This window comes from Beta vulgaris, chromosome 4 (genome assembly GCF_026745355.1).
Source record: "Beta vulgaris subsp. vulgaris cultivar EL10 chromosome 4, EL10.2, whole genome shotgun sequence".
Classification (NCBI taxonomy): Eukaryota; Viridiplantae; Streptophyta; class Magnoliopsida; order Caryophyllales; family Amaranthaceae; genus Beta; species Beta vulgaris.
Genome location: NC_079205.1, coordinates 17694136 through 17708105, shown reverse-complemented (window position 1 = coordinate 17708105; position 13970 = coordinate 17694136). Strand labels below are relative to the sequence as shown.

The 13970-nt window shown below is 38.3% G+C and overlaps 1 protein-coding gene across 1 annotated transcript; it reads left to right on the top strand.

Moving 5' to 3' along the window:
- Window positions 1–7185: 7185 nt before the first annotated feature.
- LOC104891331 (hypothetical protein) lies at window positions 7186–13558 on the top strand. Its single transcript, XM_010677010.4, has 8 exons — window positions 7186–7587; window positions 9273–9328; window positions 9406–9530; window positions 9625–9784; window positions 10633–11057; window positions 11844–12359; window positions 12856–12994; window positions 13213–13558. Exons 1-8 carry the CDS (start codon window positions 7519–7521, stop codon window positions 13349–13351), a joined length of 1629 nt encoding a protein of 542 aa, XP_010675312.1. The 5' UTR covers window positions 7186–7518; the 3' UTR covers window positions 13352–13558.
- Window positions 13559–13970: the final 412 nt, after the last annotated feature.

Below are 13970 nucleotides of genomic sequence, written 5' to 3'. Positions count from 1 at the left end.
ATTATATCATGAGTTTATCTTGTAAGAGACTGCCTACATTTAAATTAAAATTATCCAATGGTAAGGCCCAATATTAAAAAGAGAATTAGCCCAATAGTAACTAGGTTAATTTCTTTCGGTGACTAGTTTAATCCATTTAGGGACTATGACTACTTTTATATTAAAATTAGACCATCTCTTTTAATAATTTTTGTTGAAAATAATACTAAAACTAATTTTCTAAATATATATTCACATTGAAAAATAATAAACAAAGTTATATTGCTTGGTCATATTATATTTTGATTGTCAACAACTACTTTAATAATAAGTAATTAAATTTATTTTTTAATTCTTTTTTTTTATTTAGTTATGAATTAAAATAATAGTAAAGCACATAATAATGATGAAAAACATTATAAAGAGTTGGGTTTAAAAGTAAAGGTATAAGAGGAATGAGGTATGACAGGAACTTTATCTTTAAAATCGGGCAATTACGAGGGAACTATTAGAGCTGATCAACTCTGATTGGATTTGATCAAACCGTATTTTTGAAGATGAAAAAAACGCATCAGTGAGAAGTTAGCAACACCTTACCCTGCTAAAATTAGAAAATTAAAGGAACGAAGCGAACAGGTGTTTAATACTAAATCTCATAAGGATCTGTATTCAATAATTTTGTTCTAGTTTTTGCGTTATCAATTTCTTTTCACTTTTTAAAAGACATAATTTTAATACGTAAATCATCCGTTTAAAATGGTGGACTTTAACACATGAGATAATAAAAATATGCATCTAGTAATTGCTGAGAAAATGGTCATATAATGATTCGTTTAAAATGGTGGACTTTAACACATGTAAAAGATAATTCATAAGGGTAATGTGATCATATAAAGGATCGGAGGTTAAAAAAAATGATGTGTGATTCCTCTCTCCCCCAAGTTTCCCCCACCATACCCACTGAGAAACAAGATCAAATTTTTCGATCTATAAAGAAACCACAACGAAAAATCACCCACTTAATTTTCAATCGAGATGACCAAGACCCTGATCAATCAATGGAACTCGACAACCATAGCGCCTTGGCTTATCACCACCAAGATGCCGAATATGGAAAACTCCGTAGGACCGTTTCCGACTCTAAATCAGGCACCAAAGATCTCTTTCCGTGATCTGGTAAGAAATTCTCAATCATCTAACAACTCTAGTTTCTGTAATTCGTTTGAATTTGGGAATGATGATGAAGTATCTGATGATGATACTGCTCCGGATGATTTGGAAGACTAAGAAATGCCCAATCATCCTCCTCACTAAAGAGGAAAAAAAGAAAGATTCGCCAACCTTGGCAAACCACTCTCATCATTCGTATGTTTGATGGCAGTCTAGGATATATGGGTTTAATGAAAAGGTTAAAAAGGAAGTGGCAACTAAAGGGTGAGTTAGCCTTGACTGACATAGGGAGCAAGTATTTCATTGCTCGTTTTAGTAACAGGGAAGACTATCAATTTGTGCTTACTCAAGGTCCTTGGTTGATTGATGACACTTTCTCACCATTAGGAAATGGTCTCCCAATTTTATTCCAAAGGAAACCTCCATTAATGTCCTCACCACTTGGGTACGTATCCCAAATTTGTCTATTGAATATTTTAATAAAGACTTCCTACACAAAATTGGCTCCGAAATTGGTAAAGTGTTAAGAGTTGATAAATCAACGGCCAATGCGGATAGAGGACAGTTTACTAGATTGAGTGTTGAAATTGATTTAGCAAAACCCCTTCTCTCCAAATTCTGGCTCAAAGGTAAAATTTTGGTGTATTCAATACGAAGGCATTAAAATGATTTGCTACAAGTGTGGTAAACTAGGTCATGTGGAGGATAATTGCATCCAAAAACATTCAAACGACGAAATCATGATTGATAGAGTGAATGTTCACCTCAATGAGCTGCCTAGAACTCAGAAACACCAACCATGTCCATCTGAATTAGAACAAGATTTTGGATCATGGATGTTGGTGAAAAAGCCAACTAGGAAACGTCTACCGAGAACGAAAAAAACCGCTCCACTCCGAAATTCAGAAGATGTTGGCATCCCAAAGTCTCACCACAAGACTCCCGCCAAATCTTCTGCTAATAATAATATTCAAATCCAAGAGATGGATTCAGGATCACACTTTGCGGTGATTTCGGATCAGGAAGAGCCAAGTCCTTCTTTAGAGGAAATCATCGATTTTGCTGAACATAACGCGCCAAATCCCAGCATAAATTTAGGGGAAGATAGCCATATCTCTGAAACTTCCTTAGTTACTTCAACTAATTTAGGAAACCCTACCCCTAAATCAAATCTTCCTTTACCCGATCATGTTACCTTTAACTTAGGTAAACACAATCATCCTAATGATATTCCAAAAAAAGGACTTTCCCCTCCTATTACCAAAATTAAATCTACAGGAGATGCTAACCAAAAAAAGGTTAAGAAAGTCACTCCTCTGTCAACTATCTCTAACTCTTTGAAAAAGAAAAAAACCTATCGTCCCTTCTCAGTCCATCTCGAAGCCTGGAAAAGAAAATACAACCCCGACCCCCCAAGTCTCAAAACAAATCCTACACCAAGTACCAAAACAATATTTAACCTCTCTGTCCCTAGAAACTACGCCTCTTCCAAATCCTCAGAATGAATCACCATTATCATCAACCCATGTTCCCCCCCCCCCAACCCTCGAATGTGATCCCCCTGAAAATCCCCCCGGAGAAAATTTTATGTGTTGGTCACCCAATGGAAGTCCCATATATGGGCATAGCAGGCCCCCTGACTCACATCCTGGAGATGAGAATAGAGACATGGGTGGAACCACTTCCGGAACCACCGGAATTAATAGTGACCCTATTAATCCCAAATAATGTCACTCGACTCTATCGGTTCCTAATTGATGCCTATATGAGTTTTCTTCCTTCTGTACCTTTTTTAATGGAAGATAGAATCCCAAATTTAGCTCCAAACTCCCTGCCTATCTCTTGCATGGTCTGGAATGTGCAAGGTGCAGGTAATAGGGCCTTCATGGCTGCTCTAAGAGAAGTGGTTCGAGTAAATAAACCAAATGTAATCGCGTTGGTGGAAACCCACATGGGGGGTGCGCAAGCAACTAAAATTGCTACGTTACTAAACTATTCGGGGCATACTCGTGTTGATGCTCAAGGTTTTAGTGGTGGTATCTGGATTTATTGGAAAACTGATCTAGTCACTGTTGAGCCCATTATTAAACATGACCAATTCATCACTTTGGATATTAAACGCATTGAAGGTCAACCTTGGTATTTCACTGCTATCTACACGAGCTCTGACCCAAACAAAAGATCTAACCTTTGGAGGGAATTGAAGGATTTTGCGGCAACCTACAACAAGCCCTGGTTATTAGCGGGTGATTTTAATGACATAAGGTTTGCTTGGGAGCGCAATTCAAGTTGTGCTGAAACTTCTCATCGATCAAATCGTTTCAACGAATGGGTTGAAGATATGGGGCTACTAGAAGTCGAATTTTCTGGAGCCTCCCACACTTGGTCGAGAGGAAATTCCATTGAAACTTGGAAGAGTGCGAGACTTGATCGCACACTTTGTAATGGAGAGTGGAGTCTAAGGTTTGCAAATGCAGCAGCAAAGGTTCTCCCTGCTATACAATCTGACCACTCTCCTTTATTAATTTCTCCAAATGGTTTTGCCCCTATTGAGAGTATTATTAAACCTTTTCGCTTTGAAGCGGCTTGGTTAACCCACGAAAAATTCAGTGACTTTGTCGGAGAGAAATGGGACAAGAATGCACCTTTAGTACCCTATCTGAAATCCTTTGCTGAGGAGTGAGCTGGAGCGCAGCCATCTTATCCACTGGCCACTTGCAGGAATGGAACCAAACTGTTTTTCACAATATTTTTCGTCAAAAAAAATCCTACTTGGCGAGAATAGCTGGTGTTCAACGTTGTTTGGCTGTTTCGAGGTCTCGTGACTTAATCAAATTGGAGGCTAAATTACGAAAAGAACTGGATGAAGTTCTTGTGCAAGAAGAACTGTACTGGTATCAAAAATCTCGAGTCGATTGGTTACGAGATGGGGACCGCAACACTTCCTACTTCCAGTTGAGTACCATTACTCGAAGATGGCGTAATAAAATCGGGGCTATTAAAGATGGGCCGAATGGGGTTTGGCTCCATAATAAGGACGATGTGAAACACACCATTGTCAACTACTTCAGCTCTCTTTTTATGGATGATACTATGGATGTAGAAGTTGATCTCCCTGCTGATATCTTCCCGGATTTCACTAACTCGGATTGGCTCAGCCTTTCTCGTTCATACACTCGTGGAGAAATTGAGGCAGTGGTAATGAATATGGGGGCTCTTAAGGCTCAGGGGTCGGATGGTTTTCAAGCCTTATTCTTCCAAAAACATTGGGGGAACGTTGCAGATAATGTGTACAAACTAGTCCTGGATGTTCTACAAGGTAAAGGTTTGCCTCCCCATTTAAATGATACTTTCCTTGTCTTGATGCCTAAAGTTGATACTCCAGAGCTAGCCTCCCATTTCAGACCTATTGTACTATGTAATGTTTGTTATAAAATCATTACTACTTGCATAGTGAATCTTATTAAACCAATGATGCCTCACCTAACTTCCTGCACTCAAACCAGTTTCGTTCCTGGGAGACAAATTACAGACAACATTGTCATAGTTCAGGTCGTGATTCACACTATGAAAACAAAACAAGGCAAAACTGGTTACATGGCTATCAAAATAGACTTTGAAAAGACCTACGATAGACTCAAGTGGAATTTTATTCAAGATACTTTGTCGGAAATCAGACTTCCCCAACTCATGATTTCTGTAATTATGGAATGCATAACCACCTCCTCTATGCGTGTCTTATGGAATGGTGAACCTACTGAGCAAATCAATCCAAATATGGGAATTCGTCAAGGTGACCCACTTTCACCCTACATTTTTGTTTTATGCATGGAACGACTCAATCATATCATAGAAGAAGCTATAATTGCAAACAAATGGCTGCCTATAAGAGCAAGTAGAAATGGTCCAAAGCTCTCTAACCTATGCTTTGCTGATGATATTATCTTGTTTGCGGAGGCTACAGTGGAACAAGCTGAGGTTTTGAAGGCTTGTTTACAACGGTTCTGTTATGCCTCAGGCTCGAAAATAAGTTACATAAAATCTAGAGTGTTTTTTTTTCAAATAACATGGCTCGTGATGAAACTGCCACCATTAGCCAAGCTCTTGGCATTGAAGCTACTGCAGATTTGGGAATGTACTTAGGTATGCCCACTTAAACTAGTCGTGTTACTAGAGACACTTTTCTACCTTTGTGAAAAAATTGATCGAAGACGCGGGGTGGAAGTCCAAGTATCTCTCTTTGGCTGGGCGAATTACCTTAGCAAAATCAACTATCTCCACTATTGCTAACTATGCTATGCAGACAGCGAAGATCCCCCGATCTATCTATGATGATATCGATAAAAAAACACGAAGATTTGTGTGGGGGGGAGATGATGAGAAGCGCAAAATACACTTGATCTCTTGGGAGCGTTTACAGCAACCTTTTGATAACGGTGGTCTGGGGCTTCGATCCGCTCGTCAAATTAATGCTGCTTTTCTTACCAAGCTGGGTTGGAGAGTATTAACTGAACCAAATGCTCTTTGGTCTCGGTTTCTACACAACAAATATTGTAAAGGTCGCTGTGATTTAAACATGTTTTCTCCCAAAAATAATATGTCAAATGTTTGGCGAGGCAATACTGAGAATGCAAACTTGATTGGGGAAGGAGCTCGAGTTGCCACAAGTAATGGCTCCACTACTCTCTTCTAGGATCACAAATGGGTTATTGATTCCCCTCTTCGCACTGTTGCTACTTCAGATATCCCAACCCATTTATCTAGTGTCACAGTCGCGGAACTTTGGGACCATGAGACAGGTTGGAAATGGAATGAGTTTGCAAACTTACTTCCCCCCCCCCCCCGAGATCATCAAACAAATAGACTCTCATGAACTAAAAGAGGATGCTTCTGTTGCAGACTTGCTTTATTGGGGAGGAACCCCAAATGGTAAGTTCACAATCAAATCTGCCCTTAATATCATTCGCACTAATCAAGATGATATTAAAGATGACAGTTGGGATCTCATCTGGAAACTAAGAATTCAGCAACGAATTCCCGTCTTCCTTTGGTTAGTATTACATGACAGATTAATGTGTAATACTAATCGAGCTAAAAGAAATCTAACGAATAACCCAAGGTGTGCAATATGTGAAGATGAAGATGAATCAGTCCTACATGTTCTTAGAGATTGTAAAGCTGCGCGTGAGGTGTGGAGACAAGTTGGAGGCCCAACAAATACCCCTACCTTCCGAACCGGTACCTTGAAACAATGGCTGGTTTGTAATATCAAATACCAGGTGAAGAATGCTATGGCGCCTGAAACATGGCCTATTTTCTTTGCAATTACCTTATGGTGGCTCTGGCGTTGGCGAAATGTTGTTGCCTTCAATAACACTGCTGAGATTCCCATTGATGTCCTTAAATTAGTTTCCTAATGATGAGATTTGAGGAGGCCTAGAAATCCCTTGATGATGCTGTCGTTGTGCAAGGCCAGGTTACAACAGCAAGACATGAAGCTTTCATTAGATGGAACGCACCCCCAACTGATTGGATGGTTTTGAACACGGATAGAGCAGCTAAAGGTACGCCCGGACCTGCTGGGGGCGGCGGTCTAATCAGAGACCACACTGGTAAGCTTCATATAGCCTACTCAGTTAATTTTGGCTTTTGTCGCGCTTTCGTAGCTGAGATCAAGGCTGTTGATTTTGGTTTGGAATTAGCGAAAAGGATGAGTATTACAAAGCTACAGATTCAAATGGATAATCTAGCTGCTGTTTGGATTCTTAAGGGCTAAGAGGCTTATGGGGGGAGAATGTGTCCATATAAATCACCATTGCAGAGAACTGATTACTTCAAATGATTGGGAGGTTGAAATCTTACACGTTTATCGTGAAGTTAATCGAGGTGCAGATTGGTTAGCTAACCAAGGTGTCACCCAGAACAACAAAGTTGAGTTGATTCAAGTCCCCCTTTAAACCTAGGTAGAATTTTATTTGAGGACGTTATAGGCGTGGCTTTACCACGTTTTGTGCCTCCCTAGTTTTATTACTTTGTTTTGTTTTAATTTTTGCATTTTAATTCCTGAGGCTGTACCTCTCTTTCTATACGATAAATTATTGTACACTTTGATACATTTTAACAGTTTTGGGTTTTTTTTTTTTTTTTTTTTTTTTATGTGCGCATCAGCGCATGCATCTCTTAGCTTGTTCTAATAAAGGTGGTCTCCCACGCAGATAATGGCGGGAAAATCACTTTGCCCTACTCAACCCCTCTATTCTCTCTGATTTCTCACAATCACCGATTCATCGCTCACTGTTTTGTTCGTTGCTCTCTTCTTCATCTATTTTCTCTCTCCTCCTCCATCAATTCGTCTCTTGAGAACAAATAATGTCGGAAGTCGAAACCCTAGGAATTCTCGAAGAGATATCTTCTCTCGTTTCCGACCGCCTTCAAGTGGTAAATTTCTTTTTTTTTTTTTTTTTTGCTTTTACTGCCTTCTGATTGATCTGATTTTTTGCTGAATTCATGATGTATGATTAAATATCTTTCATTTCCGCTAACTAATTTGGTGAATTTTTCAATGTATGTTGGACAACTTGTTTAAATTTTCTGCAATTATATATCAACTAGTTTTTGGCCCTGCATACAATTATACTCGTTCTTACTAATAAGAGACAACCTAAAGAAGAAGGATAGTGGGTAAACTAATAAGAGACGGAGGGGTAGCTAGTACAGTTTGAATCAATTAGTCGGCAAGTACATACACACGTCCGTAGGAAAAGAACTATACTCACGATGAACATGAAAGACTAGATTATGTACACAGAGACCAATACCAATGAACATGTACCAACTGGAGATGTGCATTTGTTTATTTGGCTTGCTTTTCATGTACATATGTTCATTTGACTTGTTATCCATGTACATTTAGGTTGTTATCCATGTACATGTGCACACCATGCTCTATGTACTAGCGTGTGCACCATCTAAGCTTTGTCATCATCACTTTCAAAGATGTTGAAAGAAATTGACATATAGTAACCAGCAGAAAATGTAGTTTTTCCAAGGATATGTTGAAAATGGGGATTCAAAGGTGATTTAGTGATTCAAGATCATTTCATATGTTCATCTACTAGTGCGGACAGGGTGTCATGAGACTCTGAGTGAAGTTAGAGGAAAAATTGGTGACCTAAAAAACTTGCTTGAAACATATGGGTAATTGGTCATGCAAAGAGCTGCTTTATGTTTCTTGTTGGAATATTTTGAGCCCCCTAGTTGGCTAGAGCCACATAATTAGGTTATTTGGATCTTATTGCAGACATTCAGTAATTCAAATAGCTCTAATGAGCCTCTACAGCTTTCAAATCTGCTTTCAGCTAAAGGAAAGAACTAAGAAATGAAAAGTCGAGGATTGGAAATAATCCATTTAGCAGATCCTTATCTTGAAAGATTTTTTCGCTTCCCTTTGAGGGGAGATTAATAGGCCTAGTTAGTCTTATATGATGATATAATTTCTTAAACAAACTAAGCTATCTGTTCCAAATACCATATGTGTGCTTATTTTAATATATTTCCTCCGTCCCATAATGCATGCAATACTTACTATTTTAAGGTCAAATTTTATAAATTTGACCACCAATTCTCACCATTATATAAAAGAATATGTTACGTGGGATCTTGTCAGATTCATCTCAATGTGAAGTTTTTTGAATATCAAAATTTCATAATATAATACTAATACACAATTGAAGATATTCATGGTCAAAATAGTGTATTTGACACCATGACATTGCAAGTGTTGCATGAATTATGAAGCGGAGGAAGTATGCATCAACATCAGCAACTGTCATTGCCTTAATGCCTTTAAGAGGCTCATTCTATTATAGACTACCATTATGGGTGTTTCCTGTCCAGTTGTGTGTGAGATAATCCTTCCCTTTGAATTCAGGACCCAACAAATAATGATTGGTATTTTTATATGTTGCTGATAATAATATACAATTGTCCTCTGTCAAACGTTGAGTCAAAGCAATAAAATCACAGAGGGTAGTGTTGTCTACATCTTACAGGACTAGATGGTTGGTCATTGCGCTGCTTCTTGCACTAGATATTCTGTGATTGATCGTCTTTTCCTTTCTCAGGTTTCTTACAAGTGGCTTAGTCGTAACTTTCTGGTGTCATCGAATGCTGCTAAAAAGTGAGGCTTCATTGAAGAAATAAGTTTTCTTTTTCTTCCTATTTTTATGCTGAGGCTTACTTTTTGAGTTTGTCTAGGTTGCTTCAGGAATTTGTGGAGAAACACAAAGATGACTTAGAAGTAGTCTACACTGCATCCGGATGGTTGAAGAAATCTCCACCAACTTACCACATAAGACTCGTTCCAGGACCGAAACTTGCAGGTTTATGCTTATAAATGAGATTTTATTTGTCTCTTCAATTTTGTTTTTTCCTTTCTTAAGTGTTGATGCTGAATGTTTGGAGTTGAATAATCAGAAGCCGAGCATGATTTTGATGGTAGTTGCTCAGTCCAAGTCTATAGTGTACAAGCCTGTATCCCAAAAGATCCAGCTGCTATATGGAATGCAGAGTTTATTCAAGCTGAAGAGCTTTTCAAGCAACCTGTTATAATAGATAATTGTCTCAGAGATAATAGGTAGTAAATCTTTTACCTAGCAGATTGTCTTATGTTATAGTATTACAGATCTTCTGACTATTGTATGGATGTGCAACTCTGTTTTTATTGCAACCTTATTGAAAATGGGGTCTTCTAGCCTTCTAGGTGAATTCCTTGAGATAGTATAATCTTGATCTGATTGTTTCAAATATATTTTGATGCACTTGGTGGGTTGTTAACTGACTCTCTTTACAGTGTTAATCATACCGCTGGCTAATTAATATTTTATTTGGTTAGGAGAACTGAACTTGCTGTTGCCTCATGATTCAGATTTCAGTCTATTTATATTTTGAAAGGTTAACAGCCAAAAGATTGTGAGAAAAATGCAATGTGAGAACCAATATATTTTGCGTCAGGCACTCGGGCATTAAAAAAAGAGACTCCCACCCAGGACAACTCAATCAAGCAGAAAAACCCTAGCCTTTGGTTATTGTTTATTTTCTTCAACCACTTCCTGTGAGAAATACTGCTTGCAAATCTCTCTATAAAGAGCACAATAAACTGAAGAACCTTGCCAAAGTTCGCCAACTTTTCCATCTTTTGGTCTTCCAAACATCTTTTAGTTGTACAGCATGGTCTGTCCTTGGAATTCCTTTTCACAAGCTTAATGAGAAGCCAACGTCGGGAATGGTCCTCAGGGAGAGAAGTTTAGATGTCTTACTTCTCTTTTCTCAAGATAAACTACATTTATAGCAGCTACCAGTATCAACACTTGGTTAGATCTGTAATAAGTTTAATTTATGCTTAACATCCCTCCCCTTGCCGCCGCTCTCTTGTTAAATTTGCGTACTTGTTCTCATTACTTTTTCTTGTCCTTTTTGGTTCAGGTTCTGTGGGGTCTCAAATTCCTTTGTTAAGCGTAATGTTGAAGGAGCTTCTATAGCCGTGCCAGTGCCACAAACTAAAGGTGTAGGGATGCCAGGTCAGGCTGTAGGTAGTTTAGCTAACCAAAGTCGTTCAACTATGCAACCCGAGCCAATAAAATTAGACCAAGCAAGCCCAAAATTACCTCTGCAATCTTCCACTGTAACCACATCCGGAACTGAAGCTGGCAGGTCTGGTACTTGTGAGCTAGAAATCAAGGAGTCAGATAAGAATAAAACTTATCTTCCTATCAAGAAGAAAGGTCAGAGTGATAGTAGCTCAGCAAAAACTGGGAGCTCCTTAGCAAACTTATGGGGTCGTGCATCTTCAAAATCCAAATCTATCAACTCCCCTGCTGAAGATAAATCTGCTGCTTTGAAGACAAATGGTGAGTGTCAATTTCAGAAATATTTTTTGTGCTATAATGCCTTATGTCTACCAAATGCACTACCAGACGTTCTAAACGAATTCAGATTGTGGAACCTGTTGATATAGATAATGTGTTTAGATCAATCTCCCAGAAATGTATAGTAATATTCTGAGATTTCAGACATGAACATTTTTTTTACAGACTTTTACTTTATGTTTGAATCTCATACCCAATGTGATTTTTGTTGTGGAATTCATCTTACCCTGAAGTAAGACTGACTATACCTGAGGTCCAGAAACACAATCCTGAAATTTCACCTCTTGGAAACTCAATGACAATTGGTGCGACATGCAACAGAAATTAAATAAGCATGACATGCAAACAGGAACCATATGGTGTAATTTTCACTGTTTTGCTATGTATTTATTTATGCTGGTAAATGCTGACCCCAAATCGTTTTGGGACTAAGACTTTGCTGTTGTTGTGTGCCGGTAAAGCCGGCATTTGTTGAACTGTTGCCACCAAAAATGTGTCCTCTTCCATTGGGGACCCTGTCCTCGTGTACAAAGCTAAAGGTTGTTGATTCAATACAAAAAATATATATTCTATTCTTCTAAAAGAAAGTTGCTCTAAAAGGGACTTGGGGGGTGTGTGTTATTAGGTTGATAGACAGTTAGATAGGGAGTTAAATATGCATGTGTGTTTTTGTGTGTATATGGGTTCTCACTTTCTTAGTGTTTACTTGAACTCCTGCTTCATATTTTCTCGCTTAGTGTGCTCTAACTTGTTTGGACCATCACACAGTGACAGGTGTTTCAGATAGTGCGGATGCTCAAATTAGTGCTCGTGAAAACTTGGATGCTCCAAATAGTGATGATGATGATGATGTCAATTTCAAGAGACCTTCCAATGATGGTGGCAAGAAGAGAAGGGTAGTCTTTGATGACTCAGATGAGGAGGACTATGAAATGGCTGTTAATCTAGGATCGCCTGATGTTCCGAAAGGGAAATCATGTCAAGATGCAAAACAAAAGAGTACAACATTGGACATCATGAACAGTATACCGAAGTTTGATGAACAAGAGGAATGTAAACCAATAGTGAAGAAAGAAAAAATAATAGGTGATGTCAACCATTCTTTTCAAGATGATCTTTTAGCTCTTGACAAGGGTAAGAATGTAAAGATTGCCCCAGAAGGGAACCATGGAAGAACACCTGATGTTGATATGAGTAATAAGAATAAAGGAGCAGATGTTGCTCCAAGCTCACCTAAAAGAAGAAAAGTATTGAAGACACGAATTGATGAACGTGGGAGAGAAGGTACTGCCATCTGTTATTCCCTTTCTTATATCCTTATTGTGTCTTGCTAATGTTTCTTGTGCATTTTGCTTAATGTTTATGGCTGACATGTATTAAATTGTTACATTAAGTTTACAGTAGTTTGTATAGTAATGGTGGATGGAAAGGGACGGGAAGAAAAGAGAGGAAGGGGAGGGAGTTGTGGGCTTATTTTTCCACTCCAAATCTTTCCAACTTTGGAAGAGTTGAGTTTATTTATAGGGAGAGTAAATCGGACCTTGAATTTCCCTTTAGTCAATTTCTATCCAAATATTTGAAAATGAATACATCACTATCCTTCCACTTCCTTGTTTATGGGGATTGTTCTTGCTGTTATATTTTATTGCACAAAACCTTGATATATATGTGAAAAAAATTGCTTGCATAACTGTTAACTTTCAGAATTTATCTTTTCAGCATTTTTTCCTGCTGTATAGTTGATATTTTGATCTCTTGTTTCTGTTGGTACTCTTGGTAGTCACTGAGGTGGTATGGGAAGGTGAAGAGGTAGACACGAAGGATACAGATGCAAAGAAGAGTAGTAGCGACATTGCGAAAAATTCTAATGGCCACACCGGGAAGGTTGAAGAGAATGGTCCAGCAAATCCTGTTAAAAGGTTATCGTCATCATATACGTTCATTTGAATCCTCGTCATGTTTCAATTTTCTTTTCCTTTTTTCTAGTATTTCTTATATCGATAAGAACTCTGGAATCTGCATCTTTTTAGTTGAGGTCCAAAGTGTTTTATCTTTTAACTTTGATAGTGCTTCCATTCTGCAGTTTTTACACCATTTCAAATATATTGTGCTAAATGTTTTTCATTTAACACCTCAGGGCTGCTACTAATAAGAAGTCTCCAGCAGTGGGAAGCACAGTGCCTTCTCATGCAGCAGGAAAAGCTGGCAGTAAGAAAGGAGCAAATTCAAAGGATCCTAAGCAAGGAAATATATTATCGTTCTTCAAGAAAGTATGATTAGTTTTGTGAAATAACATATAGTGTCTTCTTTTTTCTTTTTCTTTTTTTTCTGTACTCCAAAATATCTCAGCCTGAGTTAAATACATTGTCTTGCTACGAATTGGGTAGTGTAATTATGTTGTGCTGCAATCTCATGAGCACTGAACACAAATATACAAAATTCTCTGCTGTTGTAAGAGGGCCACCTTCATTTGTTCTTGCGAAGTCGTGCGTCAAGTTGTCAAACATTACGTAATCTTGATAAGGAAGTAGTCTTTACAAGAGTTCAGTTATCTGGAGAACAATCCTCCCGCGAACAGGTGAAGAGGGAGCAATTTGGTAAATTCTCTACCTGGTATTCAATTGGTTTGTTGGACCACACGTTCTCTATTTAGCCTTGTTTTTTGTTTTTTTTACAATAGCAAATACTACCTCAATTTTATTTTACACGCAACAATTGGAGTGGCACGGACCCTTAGTTGAAATTTCTTGAGGAGTGTTTTAAAAAAAAAGGGGCATGTGATTAACAAAAAGGTTGATTAACACAGATTCCTACTACCACCACCTGATCCACCGAGGCACTGCCACCACCACCACCTAGGCACTGCCACCACCACCACCTAGGCACTGCCACCGC

Excerpts from the sequence above, each read along its gene's own strand:
- LOC104891331 (XM_010677010.4), top strand. The coding sequence starts at position 7,519 with ATGTCGGAAGTCGAAACCCTAGGAATTCTCGAAGAGATATCTTCTCTC. Across the intron at positions 9,329-9,405 it reads TCATCGAATGCTGCTAAAAA|GTTGCTTCAGGAATTTGTGG; the intron begins GTGAGGCTTCAT and ends GAGTTTGTCTAG. Across the intron at positions 9,531-9,624 it reads TCCAGGACCGAAACTTGCAG|AAGCCGAGCATGATTTTGAT; the intron begins GTTTATGCTTAT and ends TTGAATAATCAG.